Source organism: Macrotis lagotis, chromosome 1, assembly GCF_037893015.1.
Source record: "Macrotis lagotis isolate mMagLag1 chromosome 1, bilby.v1.9.chrom.fasta, whole genome shotgun sequence".
Taxonomy (NCBI): domain Eukaryota; kingdom Metazoa; phylum Chordata; class Mammalia; order Peramelemorphia; family Peramelidae; genus Macrotis; species Macrotis lagotis.
The window spans coordinates 656,133,510-656,159,248 of NC_133658.1; the positions used below are offsets into that span (position 1 = coordinate 656,133,510).

At 34.5% G+C, this 25,739-nt stretch overlaps 1 protein-coding gene across 9 annotated transcripts in view; it reads left to right on the forward strand.

Moving 5' to 3' along the window:
- DNAH7 (dynein axonemal heavy chain 7) overlaps window positions 1-25,739 on the forward strand; it is a 271,696-nt gene that overhangs the window by 104,566 nt on the left and 141,391 nt on the right. For 8 of the 9 annotated variants that reach the window (XM_074215444.1, XM_074215439.1, XM_074215442.1 and 5 more), the window contains 8 exons: window positions 2,139-2,307; window positions 4,632-4,758; window positions 5,747-5,966; window positions 13,722-14,594; window positions 16,197-16,426; window positions 17,617-17,947; window positions 20,093-20,439; window positions 21,996-22,176. In XM_074215444.1, coding sequence (XP_074071545.1) covers window positions 2,139-2,307; window positions 4,632-4,758; window positions 5,747-5,966; window positions 13,722-14,594; window positions 16,197-16,426; window positions 17,617-17,947; window positions 20,093-20,439; window positions 21,996-22,176 — 2,478 coding nt within the window. The remainder of the gene's footprint in view (window positions 1-2,138; window positions 2,308-4,631; window positions 4,759-5,746; window positions 5,967-13,721; window positions 14,595-16,196; window positions 16,427-17,616; window positions 17,948-20,092; window positions 20,440-21,995; window positions 22,177-25,739) is intronic. The other variant, XM_074215445.1, reaches the window with a different exon arrangement.

The window sequence follows — 25,739 nt, forward strand, 5'->3', positions numbered from 1 at the left end:
ACATGGGAACCCAATAAATACTCCATCTCTAACATTTTATACATCTGACTATTGGTTATTTTTGAGAAAATAGTTCACTAGAGTATTTGAGATGAATGTCAAACTGCAAATGGTTGAAAATTGGGTAAAAAAAATCGTTGAAAACCATGATGGTGACAGTTGGGGGTAGAAGGGTAGAGAGAAGACTTTTTTAAGATTGAAGAGACCCAAATATATAACTCATAGGCTGATGAAAATGAGTCAGTGGAGCAGGAAAAATTAAAAATGCACAAGAGAAAAATGATAATTAAGGATCAATATTCTGGCAAAAGAGGGAAAGGATCTAACAATTGACATCAAGAAAACACAGGTGTTCCATCAACCAACACTGATGGAACCATATGTGGAGTCATCGATTCCAGCAAATGGAAAAGTTTGGATTACTATGGACAATTTCACTTATCTTGGCAGTTTCTTCTCCAGGGAGGTACATATTGACAATGAGGTTGACACTTGTACTACCAGAGCTAGCTCATATTTGGGAGACTCCAAAAGAAAGTGTGGTAGAAAAGAGGTATTACACTGACTACCAAACTGAAGGTCCACAGAGCCTTTGTGCTGACCTCATTGCTGTATGTCTGTGAAACCTGTATTATCTACCAGCACCCTGTCAGGAAACTGAATTGCTTCCATATAAATTATCTAAGGAAGTTTCTGGAGATCGCCTGGCAAGAGATACCAGTCACTGAGGTCCTTTCTCAAGCTAAATTGCCTAGCATTCCAACATTACTACAGAGAGTGCAACTATGATGGACTGGACATGTTATTAGAATGCCAGGGGTATGCTTGCTAAAAAAAAACCCCAAACTATTTTATGGAGAACCAACACAGGGCACCTGCTCACAAGGGGTTCAGAAGAAGCAATATTGGGAGACCTTGAAGGTCTCATTGAGGAACTTTATAATTGATTGTACAGCATGGACACACAGGATCGCCCAACATGGCATGTCCTCATCAGTGAGGGTGCTACACTCTATGAGGAAGGCAGAATTGAAACAGCTCGAAGGAAATGTGAGATACATAAGTTTAGAATACCCATCCCAGGTGTTCATGTGAACTATTTGTACCCAACCTGGGATAGAGCATTCCAAGGTTTGATCAACCATAGTAGGCCACACTGTAATGTATCTCAAACATAGTGATATCATTTCTTCAATAATGAAGGACCTAAACCAACCAACTGCTGTAACCTTGGGCAAGCCCTTTGGGTCTCAGTTTCTTCATCTGTAAAGTGATGGCATTGGACTAGATGGCTCTGAGGTGACTTGCAACTCGAAGTCATAGATCTTATGATCCTAAGTAACTACTTTTAACTAGCAAGACACTGTGCTAAGTTATGGAGATATCAGGACAAAAATGAAACAGTACCTATCCTCAAAGAGTTTCTATTCATTGTTAGAAGTACTTAACACATAAACAGATAAGAATAGTGCAAAGTAGAATGCAGAAAAAGCATTAACACCTGGGAAAAGCAGAGAAGGTTGCACAGCATAAATGGTAGCAGAGTTTAGGATTGAAATAAAAGGATTCTAAGAAGTACAAATAAGGCAAGAGGTTGTTTTAAGCAAAGGAGTGGAGGTTGGACAATTTGAATAGGTACAGGCAGAAAGATAGATTGTTATGTTTTAGGGAGCACCTAGAATCTGAAGAAGAGAATATGTGAAAAGGAGTAATATAAAAACAAGATTGTAGGGGTGGCTAGGTGATGTAGTGGATAAAGCACTGGCCCTGGAGTCAGGAGTACCTGGGTTCAAATCCGGTCTCAGACACTTAATAATTACCTAGCTGTGTGGCCTTGGGCAAGACACTTAACCCCATTTGCCTTGCAAAAAAACCTAAAAAAAAGATTGTAAAGGCAGATTTTAGGCAAATTGTTAATAGGTTACAGCTTTAAATGCCAGATAAAAAAAATTATATTTTGTTCCCCCACTTAATAGGGAGCCACTAAAGGTTTCTGAGCAGAGGAGTGGTATACTTCAAAACCTCAAGATTTTTCTTCACATACATCTGAACAAAAATGAGAAGAAGTATTTGTCCACAAATAGTACATTAATTTTGAAATTTGGTGTATAATCTAACATTCTCATTACAATTTTTAGGTTGTCTTTGTAGATGATGTGAACATGCCAGCTCGGGAAGTATATGGTGCTCAGCCACCAGTTGAATTACTTCGCCAATGGTTAGATCACTGGAACTGGTATGATCTTAAAGACTGTTCCATGATTAAACTAGTGGACATTCAAATCATGTGTGCTATGGGACCTCCAGGTAAGTTTTCTTTGAATTTGCAATTAAAAAAAATAAACATAGTAGACTGCAGATAATATGATTTCCCCATACTACCCTTCTCCTACATTGAACAGGTTGAAATTTCACTGATTCATTTGTATATTGGTTATATGTGATCTTTATTCCCTGCCTTTACATATATATTTGAGTTGCAAATATTTGTTTTTAATTACAACTTAACAAATATCAACCAACATTGATTTTAATATCCAGAGAAAACACAAAGGGTTTATATATGAAACTAAATTTCTATTATCTAGTTTTTAAAATCTACATTAAATTTTAGTGCAATAATTCCCTTTTGAACTTCCAGAATTCTGATCTTTTCTCTACATTTTTAATGCTTCCTTTTTTCTTTTTCATCTGTTACTATCCATCAGGTCCCCATTACTGTTCCTATCTGTGATTAAATTTAATTTTCATAGTATCATGCTTAATGTTTACTTGAAGTTCTAGACATTAGCAATATGTATATGATTGTCATTGGCACTGTTGCCATCACTGGGATCCTAGGCAAGATTGCAAAGTAAACCAAGAATATTTTTGGTAGCCTTTCTTTGTCTTTTTCCCATCATCTGGTACTCACTCTTGCATTCTTCTCAAGCACCTAGCATACTCATGCTACTTTTAAGCCTATCCAAAATTCACTGTTGTGGCTTCCCTAGAACTTGCTCCTCCTGGAGCACTTCATTCTTCACAATTACCCTTCTATTTCCTTCCCAATTAAAAAAAGTCACATTCCACAGAGCTCAGTTCACCATTTTTTTAGTTCAGTTAAGTTTTAGCCAGTATGAGTAAAGTAATTCAGAGTGAGCAATCAGTTAGATGAATGATCAACCAATAAGCATAAGCCTCACTCACCATAGGTATATTTGCAAACAGAAGCTTATTACCCCAAATATGTCTCAAATTGGTGGAATGTTTAAGTGCAAGATATTTTTGAACAGGAATACACTCCCAGCTCCATGGGCTTACTCTAAACTTCCATCCCCTTTCTATGCTATTGCATGTCCCTCTGGGGCAGAATAATGTTAGACTGGGGCTACAAGGCTCTTAAAAACCTCCAAAAGCCATATATTCTGAAGAGAGAAATTACTTCTGTCTGGTCTCTGTATGAAGAAAAAGAGGACAAAGCTAAATCTAGAAAACCTCCTCCAGACAGTTAGGCACCAATCTGTGTTTCTATAAGATAACCATACACATGACTTCCAGAAATATGTATGGTATGCTGAAAAGAGAAGTGAATTTGGAATGAGGACATAGAATACATTTGACTCTGTCACTTATTGTGACAACTTGAACAAGTAGCATAGAATCTCATCTATAAAGTGGGGCAGGAGTTGGGGAAAGCATGAGAAAGCATGAGAAAGGTCTGTTTAGGCTCTTAAGCTATGGACCTTATGAAATCTATAGATTTGATTCCTCCAGTTACATGATTTTGTTTTGTCATACTTTTCAGGATTATAACTTTAGTGTTACTCAGGATTCCACTGTACTAATAAAACATTACTATACCATTTTCTACACAAACCTGATAGTAGCAAATGTAACAAATAGTATTCATACAAAAGGTATATTAGAAAGTTATTTTGCATTTTAAAAATCCTTTACAAAAAGATTAACAAATTTTCCCAATGTGATATTATTTTTAAATATTTAAATATTTTTCAAAACAAATTTGTATCCATTACATACATAATGTATTTATTATAAGTATCTGAGGTAGATGCTAGGGGCTCATATTTTTATATTTTGTTCTTTTATAACATTTGATGAGTATAATCCAATAGGTAAGTCAAATTAGGTAACCATACAAGCTACTTGATCAAATCTCAAGTAAATTCACTTTGTGGAAAGTTTGGAGAATGAGAGTTTATGCTGAGTTTCTGGCTGTATAAATATAGACAAACTGGATTTTAGTGTTATTCACAGGGAGGTTTAAAGGATAATCTGATGCTTCTGGTCTCTACTGTAGGGATTAGTCATGTAAGTGTATCTGAAAAACAAAACCACTGAATTTGTCAGATTTGATTTCCCATGGAGATTTCAGTCTAACCTAAGACAAAGTCTTCATAACTGCAGATGCCAATTATTCTGATAAAGTGAAAACAACTTCATAGTCTAAAGTTATACAGACCCTATCAACAGCTAAAATTAATTAGATGGCTGTTTACTCTTTGCTTCAGTCTATACTGTGTAAATTTTACCCTCTGGCAAGTTTCTTCTTTGAGTAAAATCTTAAAAATTAAATGAGTATTTAGAAGCTTCATTTTATTATTAACGTTAGATTTTCTGATACTTAGGTGGTGGGAGAAATCCAGTCACTCCTCGATTCATGCGGCATTTTAATACTGTCACCATTAATGAATTTAATGATGAAGCGATGTATACAATTTTCTCTAGGATCTTAAACTGGCATTTCAACATTTGGTAAGTAGATCCTTCCCATGAAGAATTATAAAATTCATGGGATAGCCCATGAAATTAGTTTCCTGGAGTTCTAAAATGTGACATAGAATTCACTACCAAATATTATATATTATATAACCAAAAAATGTATTTTAAGTTGGGCTACCCTAGTGGTCCATAATCCTATGACCATCTCTCAAATTAACTCAGAGATAGTGGTGAAGGAGAAGGAAATTGCACTGGCTCCTAGTCTGGATACTCAGTTCTTTAAAACCAATCTTATATATTTCTGGTTTCTCTCTCTCTCTCTCTGTCTGTCTGTCTGTCTTTTTGTCTTATCTATCTTTTTTCTCATCTATTTCTATCAGTCTATCATCTATCAATAGATATTCATTTAAATGGAGAAATACTGAATCTGGATTCAGAGTACCTCTTTACAAGCCTAGATCTATTGCTTATATGAGTGAGTTTAGGAAGTCCTTTAATAGCCCTCTTTTGTGAAATCAGGAAGAACATTCAAAATCATCAATAAAATCCCTTCTAGCTAAATCCTACCATCCTCCTTCCTTTTCTCTTTCTTTTAATCAAATATATTTTCTGACTAATTTTCATCACAAGAAATTAGCTATAACTGTTATAGAAGGAAGTTTTGCATTATTGGGGAAAGCTCTGACTTCAAGATCAGGTAGAATCTGGTTTCTTATTTACAGTTATACAACTCACTACCTTAGTGACCTTGAATGAGTTATATAAAATGAAAATGATATTTGCCTTACAATTTTCTGGAATTGTCATGAATACAGAGTAAGAGTACAAATTTGAAATAGCTTTGAAAGAAACAAAATATTATCATTATTATTGTTGGCATTATTATTTTGAGAAACAAAGACTCTGAACTCCTCAGAAGTAAATGTCATCACCATCATCAAGAATCTCCATTTTTGTTTTAACAGTGCAGTATACTCATATACTACAGTGCTTTCCTTAAACTTTTCCTTTTGGTATTTAGCTACAACTTCCCACCAGACTTTGATGACTTGACTGAACAGATTGTCAATAGCACTATGGTTGTATATAAGGAAGCAATGAAGAATCTTTTGCCAACTCCAGCTAAATCACACTACCTGTTCAACCTCCGAGATTTCTCTCGTGTCATTCAGGGAGTTTGTCTGTCAAGACCTGAAACCACAGAAGACCAAAGAACAATTAAACGCCTTTGGGTACATGAGGTAAACTTTAATGTGACAGAAGCTTCTAGTCAAAGATAATTTGTGCCAAAACACTGAGAGAAAAATTCAGTTATTCCACTTCACTCATTCAACAGAGATACCTTGAGTAATAACTATTTGCAAGGCACTGTGAGGACCCAAGGATTAAATGTTTTGTTATCATGAAAATAGCACATTCAGATTGCTGACAGGTTTTCCCTTTTTTTCCTGGAATTATTTGGTGTGGGATGCATGTAAAAGATGTCTTAAAAATTACTGTTTTTCTTTTCTCTGAAATTTTCTCTGTCTTTCCAATTGATTCTTAAAATGTAAGTGTTGCTTCTGACAATCTCTGTAAATGTTTTACCTCTTTTGGTTTGACTTCTAATTAATCTTGTTCTGGAGAAGAAACAAGAGGCTTTGATTATGTTTGTCCTTCATTCTCGAAGAAGATCAAGACATCAGGGAAGTAATACCATAACATGAATTGGATTTAACTGCGTTTCCTCTAGAATCATCTGGGTCCAGTGGCCAGATATGAATCAGGGTGATTGAAGAGGCAATCAGGGTTAAGTGACTTGCCCAAGGTTACACAGCTAATGAATGTCGAACTCCCTCCTGGCTCCAAGGCTAGTGCTCTATCCAAGCTACCCTGAGAAGTGGGTTCTAATCACAATGCAAAGCAACCTACTCTTCCTTAAGGCACAGTGCTTTGCATATATCTGCTTAATGAATATTTACTATTGAACGCAGTTTTCAGATCTTATAGCTAAATAGAAAAAAGTCTTGCTCTTATGTCTCATTGTGGAATAGAGATGACTCTTGAGTCCTATGTCAGTGGAGTACAAGTCCTGGAAAATTTTCAGGGCTGGAAAGGATTCAAGTACCTGCCCTCACTGGAACTAGCTAGCTAACAAATGGAGAATCAGGCTCTCTAGCTGACCAATTTTTAACTGTGACCAAATCAGGAAAACAAACTGCTACCAGTGCATTCCCTTTCCCCTTCAATGGTAACAATGGTGGAGTAACAGAGAAAGGGTAATGGGTTCCAAGAATTGGACCATTTTTTTAGGTTGTCTCTAAATAGTAACCTAATTAGCAGTTTTCTAAATATCCTGTCTTTGTCCAAAGACCACATCAACATCTTATTAGATGAACCAAACTAAAAACAAAAAAAAATACATTTTTCTTGTGATTAAAAAAAAACAGAAGGGAAAAAAATGTTGTAACTACATGGGAGGATTTAAAGTCTAAACTTTGCTTAAAGAAACATCATTTCATGAGATACTTGTTATTTTTGTCTTAAAGTTTTTGTGATGCATCTAAACAAAAAGGTCCTCATTAAGATAATTGAAGCTTGAGCAAAAACATCTACCATTGAGGATAAGTTAAATTTTTCCATGATTTTGCCAAATCCTAGTCTAACCAAGTAAACTTTTAATTTGATATACTTGGTTACTTCAATGAAAAAAAATGGGAACAAAAAAAAGATGGCAGGAAAAAAATTATCAGAAAATATGGCTCAGGTTTGAGAAATAAGAGTGTCCAAAGGTTTGTAAATTACTCAGAAGACTCATGACTATATACCTTGAATTCTTACTTCCAGAAAAGTGTTGCAAGATTCTGGACATGGCAAGAGAAGGGGAGGAAATAAGAATTTATTAAGTGCCTACTGTGTTACTAGGCAACTGACTCTCCACATAAAATGCAAAACAATGAAATTACCTCTTAATGAAAAAGAAGTAACTGCTTGTATTGGAATTAGCTGCCCATGTTACTGTAATACCAGTAACTAATTAAAGGTCAAAATCAATGTCAAATTATGAAACATCATGAAGCAATAATCTCAGTCTGACCTCATTCAAATAAGCCATTGATGCTGAAAATTGAGAAATAGAAAAAAAGTCAAGATATTCCCCTAACACCATTTCTTATAAAAGTCTTAAACAATGTAAAATTACATATACATCAAGGGGGATAAAAAGGCATTCAGGTATGAGCGTAGGTCTTCTTGGCAAACTTTGAGAGATAGCAGAAGCCTAGGACAACACTGTTTTAGAAGACAAATTAATTTATAAAATACTAATGAAGAGGATGGTGATATATTATGAGCAATATTTCTTTTTAGAATATCAGTAGAAGAAAAAAATCCACAGAAAACTTAGAATACATTATTTCTCGAATTTACATATTACTTTGATCTTTGCAATAAATTTGCATTCATTATCTCATTTAATGCTCAATGAGCCATATTATTTCAAGAACATGCATGCAAGGAACTAGCCCAAGGACAACCAAAAAAATTGTAAAATGGGACAATTAGGTCAATTTTTATTTGATAGTCTATTTTCATTAGAATCAACAAAGGAACCACCCACCACACTTAGATCCTCCCATTCCATTCTTCTGTATGTTATTCACAGAAATAGAAGTGGCATTGGGGAAGAGTAGCTGATCTAAAGAAAGAGTGAACTAAGGAAGGCTGTAGTGGAGGTGATATAATCCTGGAAACAATGAGGAATGACTGTACAGATATTTCAAAGGGGTGAACTGATAAGCTCCAATGAGAACAAAAATAACATTTTATTGTTTTTAAATAATGTCTCAGCACATTTCCTTGGCTTATAGTAAATTTTCAGTAAATATTTTTGAATTAGTATTATCTATAAAAATTATACCATTTAAATGTAAAGTGAAAAATTAAATACACATTATATTTTAGGCTTAATTTATTTATAAATTCTTTTCCTACTAGTACATTTTAATAACTTGAATTAGTTATGATTTTGTCAAAAGTTTTCAGATTTTATTTTAGGAAATTGAGACTTTTTATGGACTCAAATACATGCAATTTTTTACTTCCCATTCAGATTCTAATTATATGAGTCCATGGCAGTTAAACCAGAACATTTAATTCATTAGTTAATACTTTGTTGATGAAAAACAATTGAGTATATTTTTGACGTTTAACATTTTTTGGTAAGGACACAGTAAGTCAGTCAGGTCATGTACTATCATCTATTAAAATTCTTCTAAAAAATAATCTCAAAAAGCACAGATCAGGTATGCCTTACCTGTTAGTGCTCAATGTGCCCAGTCCTTGTGGCATTCTTGAAGGTTTAATCACAGATTCATGAAAGAAACCAAAGGACAACAGATCAGACATGTCCTCCTGTATTTTTCTTTCTGGAAGAAAAGAGTCCAAGAAAAGAATAAGGAGGATATATATTGGTTTTCAAGTCTACTGACTTTTTCTCAATCGGGATCTTTTTTTTGACCTCTCCACAGCTTTTTGACACTGTTGATCACCTTCTTAGTCTAATATTCCTTCTCAGTCTCCTTTCTTCATTCACTAATAGTTATTGTCCCCCAAAAGGCTCTGTACAAGGCCTGCCTTTTAGTTCTATCCTATCTCACTTGGGGATCTCATCACTCTTGTAGGTTTAGTTCCCTAGAATACTCAATACCCATGTATTTTCCCTAACTCCCCTAAAACTCCCCATTCTATTCTCCCATTTTTCTGAATGCCTTTTCATTCTTTATTCCTTCTCTTTTTCTTTCCTTCCTCCCCTCTCCCAATAAAAATTTCCCTGCTCTTTGGTTCATTCTAACATGAATGAAATAACACATCTAATCATCTAGCAAGGCCACGACCAAATGAGATTAAAAGACATTCTTAACTGCTTGCTAGGTACAGAGCATTGTGCTAATGCTGGGAGAAGAGAGGAAAAAGATTGAGTTACGAGTCCTGCTAGCAAGACATTTTCATTCTAAGATGACAACCACTTATTGCACATTAATTCCCCTTATTGTAAACCCTGTAAATCCCTTCAGGTCAAGGACTGTTTGCTTTTTGTTTTTGTAAAATTTGTACCTAGTAGAGTTTCCTGCACATGAAAAATGCTTAATCATTGTGTGCAGGATTAAATAAGGTGTTTGGAATAAATGAATTTCCCACAATTCCTTGCCTTTTTTAAATAGAACACACTGAATAATTTATCTTTTTTAGCTATTATTTCTGTCTTGGCTACTGTGATTTAGGATCAGTAAATAAGAGATCAAAGACTTGTAGACCACTCATGACTTATAGAAGCCTCGTGCATCTACAGTAGTAATCCCTTTATTCAAAAAGAGAATTAGAAGGTATTGATCATAATCTTTTCTAGTAACATTTGAAGAAATGAAATTAATAATATCTTAACATAATAAATGTAGAAACAGCAGTCATTTCAGTTTAGCTATGAGAAGTCAGTTCATCAGTTGATAAAAGTAAAGGACAAAATACCAAATTAGGGGAAGGGAGGAAAGTTAAAGATGAAAATAATACTGTGGTATTATAGCAACTCCAACCTGACCTGTTAGCTATCAATCCATAAAAATGTTGAGCTGAAAAAAGAAAAGGGAGATAAAGTGAATCTGTGGATCTGCTGATCACACTTTCTTAGAAGAGTTTCATCAATCTAAATCCTAATAATAAAGAGGCTGAAAGAACCTCAGACAGCAAATTTTAATCTTCTTGCCATGCAGAGACTTGGCAGCCAAGAAAAACACCAGTAAAGAATACAAGCATATTTGTAAAACACTGTGGACAAATATGACAGAAGTTGAACAGTGTCATGCAGAGATGGATGGCTTCCATTAGACATGAATATATACATAAATGTAAAATCATTCTCTGCATATTTCTATTTATCAGTTCTTTCTCTGGATGCAGAAAAATTACTTTCATAAGTTCTTTATGATTAATTTGAGTATTGATAATACTTAAAATGACTTAGGTGTGTTCTTTTAACAATATTAGTATTACTAAATGCAATATTCCCTTGGTTATTTAATTTTCTTCTTCATTATATCATACAAGTTTGTCCATGTTTTGGGGCAGCTAGGTGGTGCAGTGGATAGAGCACTGAACTTGAAGTCAGGAGAACAGGAATTTGAATCTCTTTAGATACTTGTTACTAACTAGCTGTGTGATCCTGGGCAAGTCACTTGACCCTGATTGCCTCACATCCAGGGCCATCTCCAGTCATCCTGATTTATATCTGACCACTGGACTCAGATGGCTCTGGAGGAGAAAGTGAGGCTGGTGGCTTAGCACAGCATTCCCCCTCACTCAAATCTAATTCACTTGCTTGTCATGGTATCACCTCACTGATGTCATTGTCTTCTTTGAGGTTGAAGGACAAAACATTATTATTGAAATCATCAAGCTTATCATTTCTTATAGCACAGTAATATTCCCTCATAAAATTAATTTTAAAGCTATCTTAAAGAAGGAAAGATTCTAAAAGGATGGAAAAAATCACAAATGGTGCTTCCACCAAAAAAAGTGATTGATGTTACCAATATTTTTACTAATTCATATTTCTACTTTCTCATCTCTAAAAATATAAAATTAGTTTATACATGCATCGGTGCAGTTCTTCAAATATTTCTGTTTGTAGATGCTTCACTTCTATTAATTGCATGAATCTTGGAACTCCACAAAGATTCCTCAATTAAATACTCAGGGTTGCAAAGGAGACTGGTCAAACCAACCATACTAGAAAAACAAAGCACTGAAATTAATTTTGGCTAGATTATGAGAATCCCCAGATGACACTATCCCATTGAGTTTATATGTTGGAGGACAGAAGAAGAGGAGAAGGGAGGGGACAAATGTATTGTTTGGAGAGATGCCTGGTGCAAGCCCTTCCTCAAACATATTGTGTGTGTGACCTGAGCAAGTTCCATAGCTGTTTAGTGCTCAACTCCCCAAGACTATGAATTATAGAATAGTAGGGACAGTTTCCTTACCTGGAATTTCTTAAAACCAATGAAATCACAATGAATAGAAGAAATTAGATGTCTCAGTGGATAGAATGCTAGATGAAGAGTCAGATACTTATTAGCTGTGTAACCCTGGTCAGGTCACTTAACCTCTCTCAGACACAATTTCCTCATCTGTTGAAAGGCTAATAATACCCTGCTCAGAGAATTATTGTAAGGATCTGCTAAAATAACATGTAATATGCTCTGCTAACCTTAAAGCATTAAATAGATGCTTGCAATTATGAAATAAAGATAGAGGAGAAAGAGGTAGCATGACTAGTATTTACTAGTGTTAGACTGGTAGAATACTGGATTTGAAGTCAGAAAGACCTAAATTCACACTTGATTGGACAAATCTCTTTACCTCTACATACCTCAGGTAGCCCCTGGGATTGATGTTTCAAGTCACAGTTGATTATGATCTTCCCTTTGGGAAGAGTCTTCTTAATACAAGAAGATCCCTGTAGTGACTAAGACAGTTTCATGCTTTCATGGGTTGGGGTAGGTGAGTGTGGGGAGGATCTATTATTGTTACAGTTTTTATTCTTAAGTCTCTATTCCTTAAATCTCTCCCCATTCAAGGCTATCCTACACACTGCTGCCAAAATAATTGTTCTTAAGCATAGAACTGACCATATGACTTCTCACAATCATTTTGAATGACCTATTGCCTCTAGAATCAAAATTTCCTCTGTTTTTTAAAAGTGTACATGATGGAATAAAGCACTGACCCTGGAATCAGGAGGACCTGAGTTCAAATCTAGCCTTAGACCTCTTAACACTTACTAGCTATGTGACCCTGGGCAAGTCACTTAACCTCAGTTACCTCAAAAAGCTAAATACACACACACACACACACACACACACACACACAAACATATATATATATATATGTATGTATGTATGCATGTATATTTGAGAGAGAGAGAGAGAGCCAATCTTATTGGATAGTAGTATTTCTCCCATAATTTGTGATCTAGTCAGGCTGACTTTCATAGGCTTTTCCTTAATTACAGAACTCTACTCCCCATCTCCCTACTGTCACCTTTACCTGGAATGCACAAGCTTCTTATTTCTTGCCTCATAAAGTCCTCTTTTCCTTAAGATGCTTACAGCTCAGAGACCATCTTAAAGCCACATAAAGTCTTTCTTTATCCCTGCACTAGCTAGTGATTTTCCTCCCAAATGACCTTGCTTTAACTACTTTGATATATTTGTATTTATTCTGGAAAACTCAATCAATAAACTGTAATAGAACCAGATCATACCAACAAACTAAACCACTGCCCACAATTGCATGAATATAATATTGATCTATAAAAAATTTAAAAATTAAAATTTCATTTATATGTCACCAAGTACCTATAATCCTCAAAATATATAGAATAAAAATCCTTTAAAATAGCAAGAAAAATCAAAATAATATAGGAACAGAATGAGATGCATTCCTGTTGTCATTTTTGCTACTTTAGTTATTCTAATGTTGCTTTTAGGGAACCTGTAGGGATCTATAATAGTCCATAAAAATATTAAATATTTTTAAAGCAAAATAAAGATTTGTCCCAAGATTCTTTCTGAACTTCTTTGAACTAGATGAAAATGAGATAACAAAACAGATGAAGACCAAAAAAACCTATACTCTTTTCCTCATCATACACACAGACACACAGACATACACATACTCACACCCTACTAGAGATAGCCTAAAAATAACCTGCTTCTAGATTATGATGATCCATTTAGTGGATACTCATATCTAAGTGAATTTTAGCTCCTTGGGACTATAGTATTGTTCTTTGCAGTCTTCATCATTGCTTTACTCTCAGCATCTGTTATTTGATGCTCTTATCAATTTTAATTTTTATTTATGGTGCTATGATCTTGTCTTTAGGTTAACCTTATTAAAATACCAATAAAATAAAACAACAATATTTCATACCAAATATTTTCTTTTTTATTATTTAGGTACTGAGAGTATATTATGATCGTCTACTGGATAATTCAGATAGAGCTTGGCTTGTGGGTTATATTGAGGAAATGATAGAAGCTAACATGGAAGAAAATTTTCATGATCTTTTTGAAGCTTTGGATTTTGATGGTGATGGAGTGGTGGAAGAAGATGACTTACGCAGTTTAATGTTTTGTGATTTCCATGATCCCAGAAGGGAAGACACTACCTATAGGGAAATCAGTGATGTGGACAGTCTGCGAGTTGTGGTTGAAGGTCATCTTTTTGAATATAATAATATGACTAAAAAAACCATGCAGCTTGTATTATTCAGGTTTGCCATAGAACACATAAGCAGAATTTCTAGGATCCTTAAGCAACCTCGAAGTCACGCTCTTCTTGTTGGTGTTGGAGGCAGTGGTAGACAGTCAGTCACCCGGTTAGCTGCCCATATGGCAGATTATACAGTTTTCCAAGTTGAAATATCCAAAAACTATGGTACTTATGAGTGGCATGAAGATTTAAAACTCATTCTAAGGAAATCATCTGAAGGAGAGATGCAGGGTGTTTTCTTATTTACAGATACACAAATTAAAAGAGAATCATTTCTTGAAGATATTAATAATTTGCTAAATGCAGGGGAAGTTCCAAATCTTTTTGCAGTAGATGAAAAGCAAGAAATATGTGAAAAAATGCGTCAGATAGATCGCCAGAGGGATAGAACAAAACAAACAGATGGTAGTCCCATAGCTCTTTTTAACATGTTCATTGATCGCTGTCGAGATCAACTCCATGTGGTCTTGGCCATGAGTCCAATTGGAGATGCATTCCGTAATCGTCTTCGAAAATTTCCAGCTCTTGTTAATTGCTGCACCATCGACTGGTTTCAGGTATTATTTTATAAATTTTAAATTTGCGTGTTCAGTTATAGGAATTCAAGACTTCATTTTATTATTTTTTTTCCTATCACCTAAAAGCCATTTTAGCAAAATGTCTTGGTTAGGTAGTTAAGAGTAAAATAATGTTTTCTCAAATTCTCATCTGAGAAATCAAGATAATAAGGAAATTGTCTTCAAATTTCTTTTTAATCATAAAATTGACCATATTAATGAAAATTTCAATGAGTATAAATATGCAAAAACAATTACCTTAATTCTCTTTTCTATCTCAGTTATGTAATTTTCCAGGGCAGCAAAATGAAGAAAATTTTCCATCTGCCTCATCCTTTTTATTTCCCCGAACATTATAACTGTGAACAACAGTCTCTCACTGTGTACCTAATCTATCAAGTCACCCTATTTCTAAAAGTATTACTTCCTGGTAGAAACTAAGATTCAGTTTCATTTCTTTTTGTCCAGTCCCCCTTTTACTTCTCCCACTAGGAATTTTCCCAAATATAAAGGTTCAATTAATTTCATCAAGTGTTTTCACCTATATAGTAAACTCATATGGATACAGACTTTCCATAAAAAGAATATTGCAGGAGGCTAGGTGGTGCAGTGGATAGAGTACTGGCCTTGGAGTCAGGAGGACCTGAGTTCAAATTCAACCTCAGACACTTAATAATTACCTAGCCATATGGCCTTGGGCAAACCACTTAACCCCATTGCCTTGAAAAATTAAAAAAAAAAAAAGAATATTGCTGGGGCAACTAGGTGGTGCAGTGGATAGAGCACCGGCCCTGGAGTCAGAAGGACCTGAGTTTAAATCCGGCCTCAGACAAATTACGTAGATGTGTGATCTTGAGCAACTCACTTAACTGCATTGCCTTGCCAAAAAAAAAAAAATATTGCTACATAGAGAAAAAAAAACGAGTAATAATAATTCCACTAATACAAGTAAGCTTGCATCAAAATATCTGTCAAAATAGAGATATGTTTATCCATAAAATATTACTAATTTTATTGATAAGAGTTTTATTTAGATTTTTAGTAAAAGAAATTTCATAACTATATTCAGAAATTCAAATGTTATTAATGCTAATAAAATTAAATATTGTTCTATGGGAGAAAAATATTAAGAATTTTGTTAAGATTTTTCTTAAATTAGATAAAGTTATTGTTATTTAGTTGTTTCAGTCATATCTGACTGTTTGTTACCTCATTTGAACTTTTTGAGGCAAAAATACTGAAGTGGTTTGCCATTTCCTTCTCTTGTTCATTTTATAGATGAGGAACTGAGGCAAACAGAATTAAGTGCCTTGCTCAGGGTCACATAGCTTGTTAGTGTCTAAGGCCAGGAAAATAATTCTTCCTGACTTCAGGCCCAGTTCTCTATCCCCTATGCCTCCTGGTTGTCCCGATTTGATTGATAAAAGTTTTTAGTAAGATTTTCACTAATATACATACATATATATATAGATTATATTCAAGAATGCAAGTATTACTAATATTAGTAAAATTTCATTTTGTTATATGAACTAAAAATATTGAGAATTTTTTTAAATTTTTGTCAAATTAGATGAAGTACTAAAATTTTTATCTTAAAATTAGACATGGCCTGAAGATGCATTGCAAGCAGTAGCCTCACGCTTCTTACAAGATATTGAAATGTCAGAAGACATACGAAATGGCTGTATTGATATGTGTAAAAGCTTCCATACTTCCACTATTGAGTTATCTGAATCCTTCCATACTGAACTTCAAAGGCACAACTATGTGACTCCTACTTCTTATCTTGAATTAATCTCTACATTCAAAATCTTATTGGAAAAGAAAAGGAAGTAAGAATAATATTTCACTTTGTTAAATAATCTAAACTATATATAATGCATATGTATATAGTTGTAAATATAAATTTATTGTAAATAACTTTAGCTCATAGATTAGATTATAATATGATGTTCTCCATGAGACTTCCATCATGCTGCTTTGATTTAAAATTCTATAAGTTGCTGGGTGAGTTAAATGAAATTTTCAATAAATTTCATAATTGTTTATTTTGAAATAAAGATGAATAATATATTTAGAAGTGAGGCAGAGGGTGAACTAAAAGGGCAGGACATTGTGATCAGTGAGTAGCTTTTGAGAATTCAAGATCTTGGACATTGTCTATTTTGAGAAGATGGTAAGATTTTAAGTATGACCAACTCTTTAGGTGAGTTTAAGTCAGAGACAGTGAATATCTGCAAGCTGCATAAGGCTTGTGAAATTTGATTTGGTGCTACCATAGCAACCGCAGGTGGGACTCAAAATTCAATAAATCTAGGAGTTTTTTTGGGGGGGAGCTAGTTAAATGTTTGATCAAATATAGCAGGAGAATGATGTTATAAAAATACTAGTGAACCTCAGCAAAAAAAAAGCCCCCCTCACCTACTTTAAGTTCAATAATAAGCAGTACTGAATAGTGAGAGGTCAAAGAGATAAACATGTTAGAGATAATGTTGTGAATCAAGGGTAAAAGACAATGCTTTATTAAACTGATCAAAGCCTTCAAGAGTAGGAAGTTAAGGTGGATGTCATCCTGAAGAGAACTTGTAAGAGGTTTAGAAGGAACAAACCAAAAAGAGAGATGGAAGACTTGAAGATAAGGTCATGAAAAATGATTTCCTCTTTTGAAAAATACTTATGTAAATGTTGATAAAAAAAACCTCAAAGATTGACCATTATATGTTGCCTTGAAAAAAACAATTGTTAGGAGAGTATAGCCATTGGTATATGGATTCTTCCTCAGTCACATTAGGTAGGTGAACCTTGTCAAGTCATTTATCTCTCTTGGCCTTAGTTTCTGCATATGTACAAAGAGCATAGAAGACTTAATGGCCAGCTCTAAACATATGATTCTATGACCTTACAAAAGACTGAAAAACTGAAATAATATTTTATTAACATAAATTGAAAACTGGGGGTGATGAATGACATTTGCAGAAAGCTTGCATTATAACTGATCTTATTTTCTTCTGGTTGCTTTCAGTCAGGTTATGAAAATGAAAAGGAGGTATGAAGTAGGATTAGAAAAATTGGACTCTGCTGCATCACAAGTAGCTGCAATGCAGTATGAATTGGAGGCTCTGCAACCTCAGTTGAAAGTGGCTAGCAAGGAAGTTGATGAGATAATGTTAATCATCCAGAAAGAATCCATAGAAGTTGCCAAAACTGAAAAAATAGTGAAAGCTGATGAAGCTGTAGCAAATGAACAAGCTATGGCTGCAAAAGCCATCAAGGATGAATGTGATGCTGATCTAGCAGAAGCCTTGCCAATTTTGGAATCAGCTTTATCTGCTCTTGATACTCTTACAGCCCAGGTAAAGCTAAATGATGTATAATATAAAAATATATGAATTTGTCTTTGTGAAAACTAACCTTAATACCCAGATAAAATAATTTAACAATTTTTCCAAGCATCATAATGTAAAAATTGAACTAGGAAAAAACAGAAATTAGTCTCCTAATGGCTGAATTTGAATGAGTAAATTAACAGAAGATGATAAAGAGTACCAAACCAAGCCACAGCCCTGAACCCTTTGTACTGCTTTACTTTTCTCTCCTGGCTTGTGTGATTGAAGGGACTAGGTCAGATTATAGAGGAAAACTGGATCCTGAGAAAATGACAAATCTGCAAATATTTTTTTGCAAAGCAGTGGGATTAAGTGACTTAACTAAGGTCACACAGCTAGGTAATTATTAATTGTCTGAGGTTGGATTTGAACTCAGGTCCTCCTGATTCCAGGCCAGTGCTCTATCCACTGTACCACCTAGCTGCCCCAAAATATTATTCTTTATAAGTTATCCTGTCTTGTGGAAAGATGAAAATTTCACTATTACACCCAATCCTGATGGACCTATTCAATGATGGTAAAAAGGGTCAGAGTCAGAGAAATAGAAAAAAATCTAGGCAGAGTTGCTAGAAGTCTCATCCTTACCCTTTTCCAGCTCTCAAATTCCAAATTCTGTCTTCATGGTCTTGAGTGGAAGAAAGAAATTTCAGGTCTGTGGCTTGCATTAGAATGAGGTGTTTCTGTACTCATCATCTCCTGTTAATTTATGCATTCCAATCAAGTAAATGTCCTTCAATTGGGGAATGGCTTAGCAAACTGTGGTATATGTATGTCATGGAACACTATTGTTCTATTAGAAACCAGGAGGGATGGGATTTCAGGGAAACCTGGAGGGATTTGCATGAACTGATGCTGAGTGAGCAACAATTGGGAACAATTTTTGGCTGTCTTCAAAGGAGAGTACCATCTATATCCAGATAAGGAGCTGTGGAATTTGAACAAAGTACAAGGACTATTCCCTTTAATTTAGAAAAAAACAGATATCTTATTGTTTGATCTTGTTACCACTTAGACTTCTCTTCTCCTCTTTAAGGATATGATTTCTCTCTCAATCACACCCAATTTGGATCAAGGTACAACATGGAAACAAAGTAAAGACTAAGAGTGCTTTCCATGGCGGGGGGAAGCAAGATTGGGGGGAAAATTGTAAAACTCAAATAATATCTTTAATAAAAATAAATTAAAAAAATAATTTATGCATTTCAAATTCAGCCATTAGGTGACTAATTTCTGTTTCTTCCTAGTTCAATTTTACATTTACACTTGTTAATCTTTTTATGGTTTCAATTCTTTCCTTACTATTTTTGTCTGATTCTTTCCCTTTGATAACCATTTCATCCTTCTCCTGTGTCCCTAAATTGTCTTCTTTAATCTTGAATACTAATTATGATACCTAATATTCATTGATCTCACAAGAATCTGGTTTGTTATTAAAATAGTAACAAATTCTTAATATAAATATTATCCTATCAGTTTATATTTTTATGTGCCTTATAACTTGCAAAAATTTTCAAATAGATTTTCATAAATTCATTGATTTAAAAGCCAGTATCTGTAAAGAAGAGGTGCAGCAGATGAATTAAGTAGGAATTTGCAACAGGTCTTAAAACTCATGGATATTGGGGTGGCTAGGTGGCGCAGTGGATAAAGCACCGGCCCTAGAATCTGGAGTACCTGGGTTCAAATCCAGTCTCAGACACTTAATAATTACCTAGCTGTGTGGCCTTGGGCAAGCCACTTAACCCCATTTACCTTGAAAAAAAACAAAACTGAACTAAACTAAAACTCATGAATATCCCTACCTGTGCAATACTCTATCCTAGTAGCCAGGACAAAGATTTTTATTTGTAGACTAACACTTTGAATTAGAAATTGATTCCACTAACCTCACTTTAATTACTGGTTTAATACATTTGTCAAAACCTTGGAGAAATCCATTTGTAGGGTAGATGGATAAGGAAAGATGAGATTTAAAATTAGATAAGAAATTTTTGTTTTAGATTATGGGGGAAGAAGAACAATTTATATTTTTACATAATCTAAAGAACAAGTTATGGATAGTTTTTAATCAGACTATTTCTTCAATAGTAATTGGAATATTTTTATTTAAAGGATATTACAGTGGTAAAATCTATGAAGAGTCCACCTGCTGGTGTCAAGATTGTTATGGAAGCTATATGTATCTTGAAAGGGATTAAAGCAGATAAAATTCCTGATCCATCAGGCTCAGGAAAAAAAATTGAGGACTTCTGGGGTCCAGCTAAAAGACTCCTTGGCGACATTAGATTTCTGCAGTCACTTCATGAATATGATAAGGACAATATACCTCCAGCATATATGAATATCATTAGGAAAAATTATTTGCCAAATCCTGACTTTGTTCCAGAAAAGATTAGAAATGCTTCCACAGCAGCAGAAGGTCTATGCAAATGGGTTATAGCAATGGATTCTTATGATAAGTAAGTCCTAGTATGAAAACTTACTGTCATATGTTGTTTCTAGGACTTTTTCTGTCAGATTGATTAAGATGCTAAAAATTGTAAATATTTTAAGGCTCATGGTAGAGAGTCTTCTGTGCATAATATTTCATGATCTTAAATTTTTAAATAGAGAACAAATTTATGCATATAAAGCATAAATAGTGCAACACATGCAGAAGATGTGTAAAAAATATTTTGGTCACTGTGGTAAAACACATCAGCAAATTACAGCAAGAACTCTCAAAGTCATCTCTCCAAAAAAGCAAAAATAAAAACTTTATTATCGAAAGATAGGCCTTCCTCAGAAAATCCATATTGAATTTCTTTTTTCTCTTTGAGGGTTCAGATATTTCTGAGTCTTTAATTTTCCTTACACTAATCCCTTATAGAGAACTTCTTATTTCCTTCTTATTTTTATTTCAATATTAACCAGTTTCCTTGGCCATCTACATAGACTGTTGGACCTGTTATACATGATAATTTGAAGCCTCATATCTGTGCTTATTATGTTCTCAAGATAATTCCATATAAAAGTTATTTCTTTTAACCACTGCTGTGCTCAGGTTCCTTCCTTTAAAAATTGCATAATAGGTGAGGGTGAGATGTATGATAACTTGATAGCTTGCTTCATGATAATACTAAAAATTCTTGGAATAACCCATGATTTACCCAACCGTAATGAATTTGAGGGTTGAATCTAATAATGGAGCTGCTTTTTACTGTTTCTCCTTTATCCCTGCCTCCCTAGCCAACTCATCTGGAAAATTAGAGAGTTGGACTAGATTGCCTCTCTCTAAAATTCCTTCCAGCTTAAAGAAAAAAGAATCCCATGATCCTATGAACATCTGTGAAAATTATTTTGACAATAAGATAAAATTTCACATTCTATTAGGTAAAGTAGCTTTCCTAACTCACTATGCACACAAAATTGTGTTAAAATAGTGTTGAGACATTGGGCATAGTCCAGCCCACTATCTCACCCTGTCTCTCATTTGATTGACAGCCTGTATTTGTGAGATGGTAAACTGAGGCTAAGGATGTAGTCCATGAACATAGAAGAGAAAATGTAAGTAAGTGGGTAAGGCCATGACATTGACCTTAGCAGCACTATTCCTTCCTTGATTAACTGATATAATTATCCACAGACATGGTAACAATCCACATTGAATATTAAGCATTCTTCCATTCTTATTTTGTATGCTAACATATGAAAAACATTAAATTAAATGCTTTGATATGTCAATTGTAGAAGTCAATTTGGCATTTTGTTTTGAAGAATGAGAACCAGTAAATTTGAAAATTCATCCCCATGTTTAGCTTCCATTTTAGAAGTCTTTAATACTTTCCAAATAGTTTATAATTGGTGCCTTCATTTCATAAAATTTTCATTGATGCCTGATGTTATATATTAGAAAAAACAATTTTTACCAACAGTTTTTGTTAGTACTAAGAAAAATAGAAATGCATATCTAAGTATAAAGTACACTATAAAATGTTAGACACATATTCTAATTATTTGTGATGCTTTTTTGTAGAGTGGCAAAAGTTGTAGCCCCCAAAAAGATCAAACTGAACCAGGCTGAAGGTGAACTTAAAATTGCTATGGATGGTCTTAGAAAGAAGCAGGCAGCCCTTAAAGAGGTTCAGGATAAATTGGCTGGACTTCAAAATACACTTGAATTAAACAAACAAAAAAAGGCTGACTTAGAAAACCAGGTATGTAACAGTTATGGACAAAAAAAAAAAAAGAATGATTTTCAATTGTTTAATCATTGTACATTGTCCCAGATGTAAGCCTTTCTCTGCCTACTCCCTCACCCATATTGCCTTGTATAAGGCCTAAGTGTGGCCTAATACAGAGTTTGGAAAAAAAGGATTGACTTTATTCAGCCAATATGGCAATTTATATATTGATTCTTTTGGTCAAACTATAAATTTTGGGGAAATTCTCCATCTTCTGAATGTATAAATTCTGTTAATAATGTATAACACTAGTTTATATTGATGTCTTCATAAAAAATTATCTGCCAAATTCTGATTATATTCCAGAAAGAAAAATCAAAACATTACCACAGGATCTGGGTAAATAGGTCATCAAAAACAAATTATACCAAGAAATACTTATCCACTACCTGCATGTAAGACATTGAAAGGAAAAGGGAATGCTATCAAAAAAAGTCTTAGATTGTCTTTTTTCCATAAGGAACTAAGAATTCACTTGGAAAAATCTAGATAAATATGAAAAGACAACAAACTGTATGGTAGTAAATGATAATAAGGGTTAATGAATGCTCTACATATAGCATCTCATGGAACTACCCCTACTTTTCAGGACAAATTCCATGTAGACTAATGGAACAGCTTCTACAAGTTCAATTTCTCTGTGTAACTACATACATTCCTGTGACTTTAATAACCTATAATCTCCCAATATTGTATTATACTTAAGTGGTTAGCCAAAGGATACAATTATCTGAAATGACATAATTTTAAAAAAAGCTAATAACCAAGCATCTTTCCCATAAAAATAGGATTTGGTTTCCCAAAAATAGACCCAACTCTTGACAGAGATATTGGATACCTATAAAGGAACATAGCTAGGAAATAATATGTCTGAGACCTATTTGAGGAAAACCAAATCATGTCTGCCATGCTACAGGACTACTAATGTCCTTGAGCACTTCCAAGACAAGACCACTTGTCTCAGCGTGTCTGTTATATGATCTTCCATCGGTCATGCCTAGACATTGTTTGGCCATAGATTCCACTTCTGGCTTTCTTATGTCTTCAGAGACTGCCCTCATCTTCCTTACAATTTGCCTCTGATGGTCCTCCATTACAGGGTCAATGGAGTAGATAGAAGTCATTGGAGAGAGATAGCTTGGGAAAGCTTTACAGAATAGGTAGAATTTAAACTATGCCATAAGGAAGGATGGGTAGGATTTGAATATATGGAAGGAAAAGGCAGCTTTTCTATTGGAGGAAAGAGAAAAAAATCCAGGATGAGAAGAGATCAGTGTCATGTTTTGGAGATAGTTAAAATGGGTAAATTGATTAAATAAGCAGATTAAGAGAGGGGGTATGGAAAGATAACCTGGGAGGGGTGGCTAGGTGGCGCAGTGGATAAAGCACCACCCTGGAATCAGGAGTACCTGGGTTCAAATCCAGTCTCAGACACTTAATAATTACTTAGCTGTGTGGCCTTGGGCAAACTGCTTAACCCCATTTGCCTTGCAAAAACCTAAAAAAAAAATGAGAGAAGAGAAAGTGAAAATCCTCAGCTATCAAGGCGGCTAGGTGGCACAATGGATAAAGCACCCACCCTGGAGTCAGGAGTACCTGGCTTCAAATATGGTCTCAGACACTTGATAATTACCTAGCTGTGTGGCCTTGGGCAAGCCACTTAACCCATTGCCTTGCAAAAAGCAAAAAAAAAAAAAAAAAAAAAAGATAACCTGGGACTAGGTTATGGATATCCTCATATACCAGGCTAAAGTGATGATTTGAAAATATAGCTGAGGAATTAAATACTATTATTTGTGGTAATTCACTTTTAATTTCTTCAGAGCCTTCAGATCTTGTTGTGGTTGGGGGTTTGGGGTGGGAACTTCTTGAAAGTAAAATCCCTTGGTTGACTAGAAAAACTGACACCATTGTCATTGATATTTGTATTTAATTACTTAGGATATTTCAAGATATTGGTGGAAGGTGGAGATGAGGGTCTGGGAATGTTAGCTGGGACCCTATGCTACTCCTTAAGTCCTGAAGATATAGCTTGCTAAACTGTTTATTTATATCCTGAGGGGGACCTAGCTGCCTCTGGCAGCAGATGCTCTTTCTCAGTCCTGGGTTTGTCACAGGGGGCCAAATGGTGTCTCTTGAAAGCTCCCATGTTTTCAGACTACCAGTGATGCTCTCTGCATTTTCCAAGATCTTTTTTTCCCATCAATGGAGGCAGAGAACAAGTGAACACATATTCAGTTGACTCAAGGCAAGTTCTCCTAGTCTATAAATGTGCTTTTTTAGGTTGTTGCAGTGGAGAGGCCTTGTAATTTTCTGTAGGATCCAGGAGCCATCATCCAAATGATGTGCCAATTATGTTAACTCCAAGCAAACTGAAACAATGTCACCTAATGGAAAAGTGCATTGGAATGGGAATAAGGATACCTGACTTCCACCTCTAGTCCCATCACTAATTGGAATTTCTGTGAACAATTATAATCACTCCCTAATAAAAAGCATAGGTGTACAAAGATGCTAAAATTATAGAATGATAAATTTGTGCTTGTGAGGATTTCTTTATGGTGAAAATGTCTCTGCTTTTATGAATACTAGATATATAGCTTGCCCTGATTTGTATCATAAAGGATGACTAACTCTTAGTAGCTCAGCAAGCAGCCCTAGAAACCAGCTATGGTAGGGTGCTTTTCTGTTCCCCTTTCAAAATACAGTTGAAAGATGATATATGACACTACATCTGTCACATAGATGTGTTTTTGTAGTGCAAGTTTTCTGTCTAGAACATTTTAACTTAATGAACATGGTTTAGGAAACATTGCTTTAAGTTTTAAGAATATTACTATCTTTCAGTTTGGGGATTTTTGAAGGAAGGTATATTGTCAGCCCTTAATTTTGACTCTTTTGTTGTAATAAATACTTTTTTAACATGAAATTCTTTTTTCTTCCACAAAAATAATTTTGTTAAATTCCCTAGCATAAATACTTCAAAATAAATATCTTTCTATAATATTATCATTTTGTGGTTTGAAAAAGAATTCACTGAACTCATTTGGGTGGATCAGCATATCATCTTGATATATAGTCTGTTTTTTCTAATTGATTAAAGTGAAATTTAATGTGTTTTCCTAAAAAATAGGTGTTTTCTGATAAGTTATTTCCAGTAAGTATCAAAATTATGATTGATTTGCTTCAGGTTAATCATCAATAGCAAAATAAATCAATTGAATCTACTACCTTCAAAATGTTTGAAAATTAGGGGCGGCTAGGTGGCGCAGTGGATAAAGCACTGGCCCTGGAGTCAGGAGTACCTGGGTTCAAATCTGGTCTCAGACACTTAATAATTACCTAGCCGTGTGGCCTTGGGCAAGCCACTTAACCCCATTGGCTTGCAAAAAAAACCCCTAAAAAATGTTTGAAAATTGATGTTTTGAAAATGAACATAAGGTTAAGAAGGACAATGCTGGTATTACTGTGTAAAATTTGAGATTTACTTAAATAAAAACCAAATATATTATACTGGCAAATTCATGCCTTAAGTA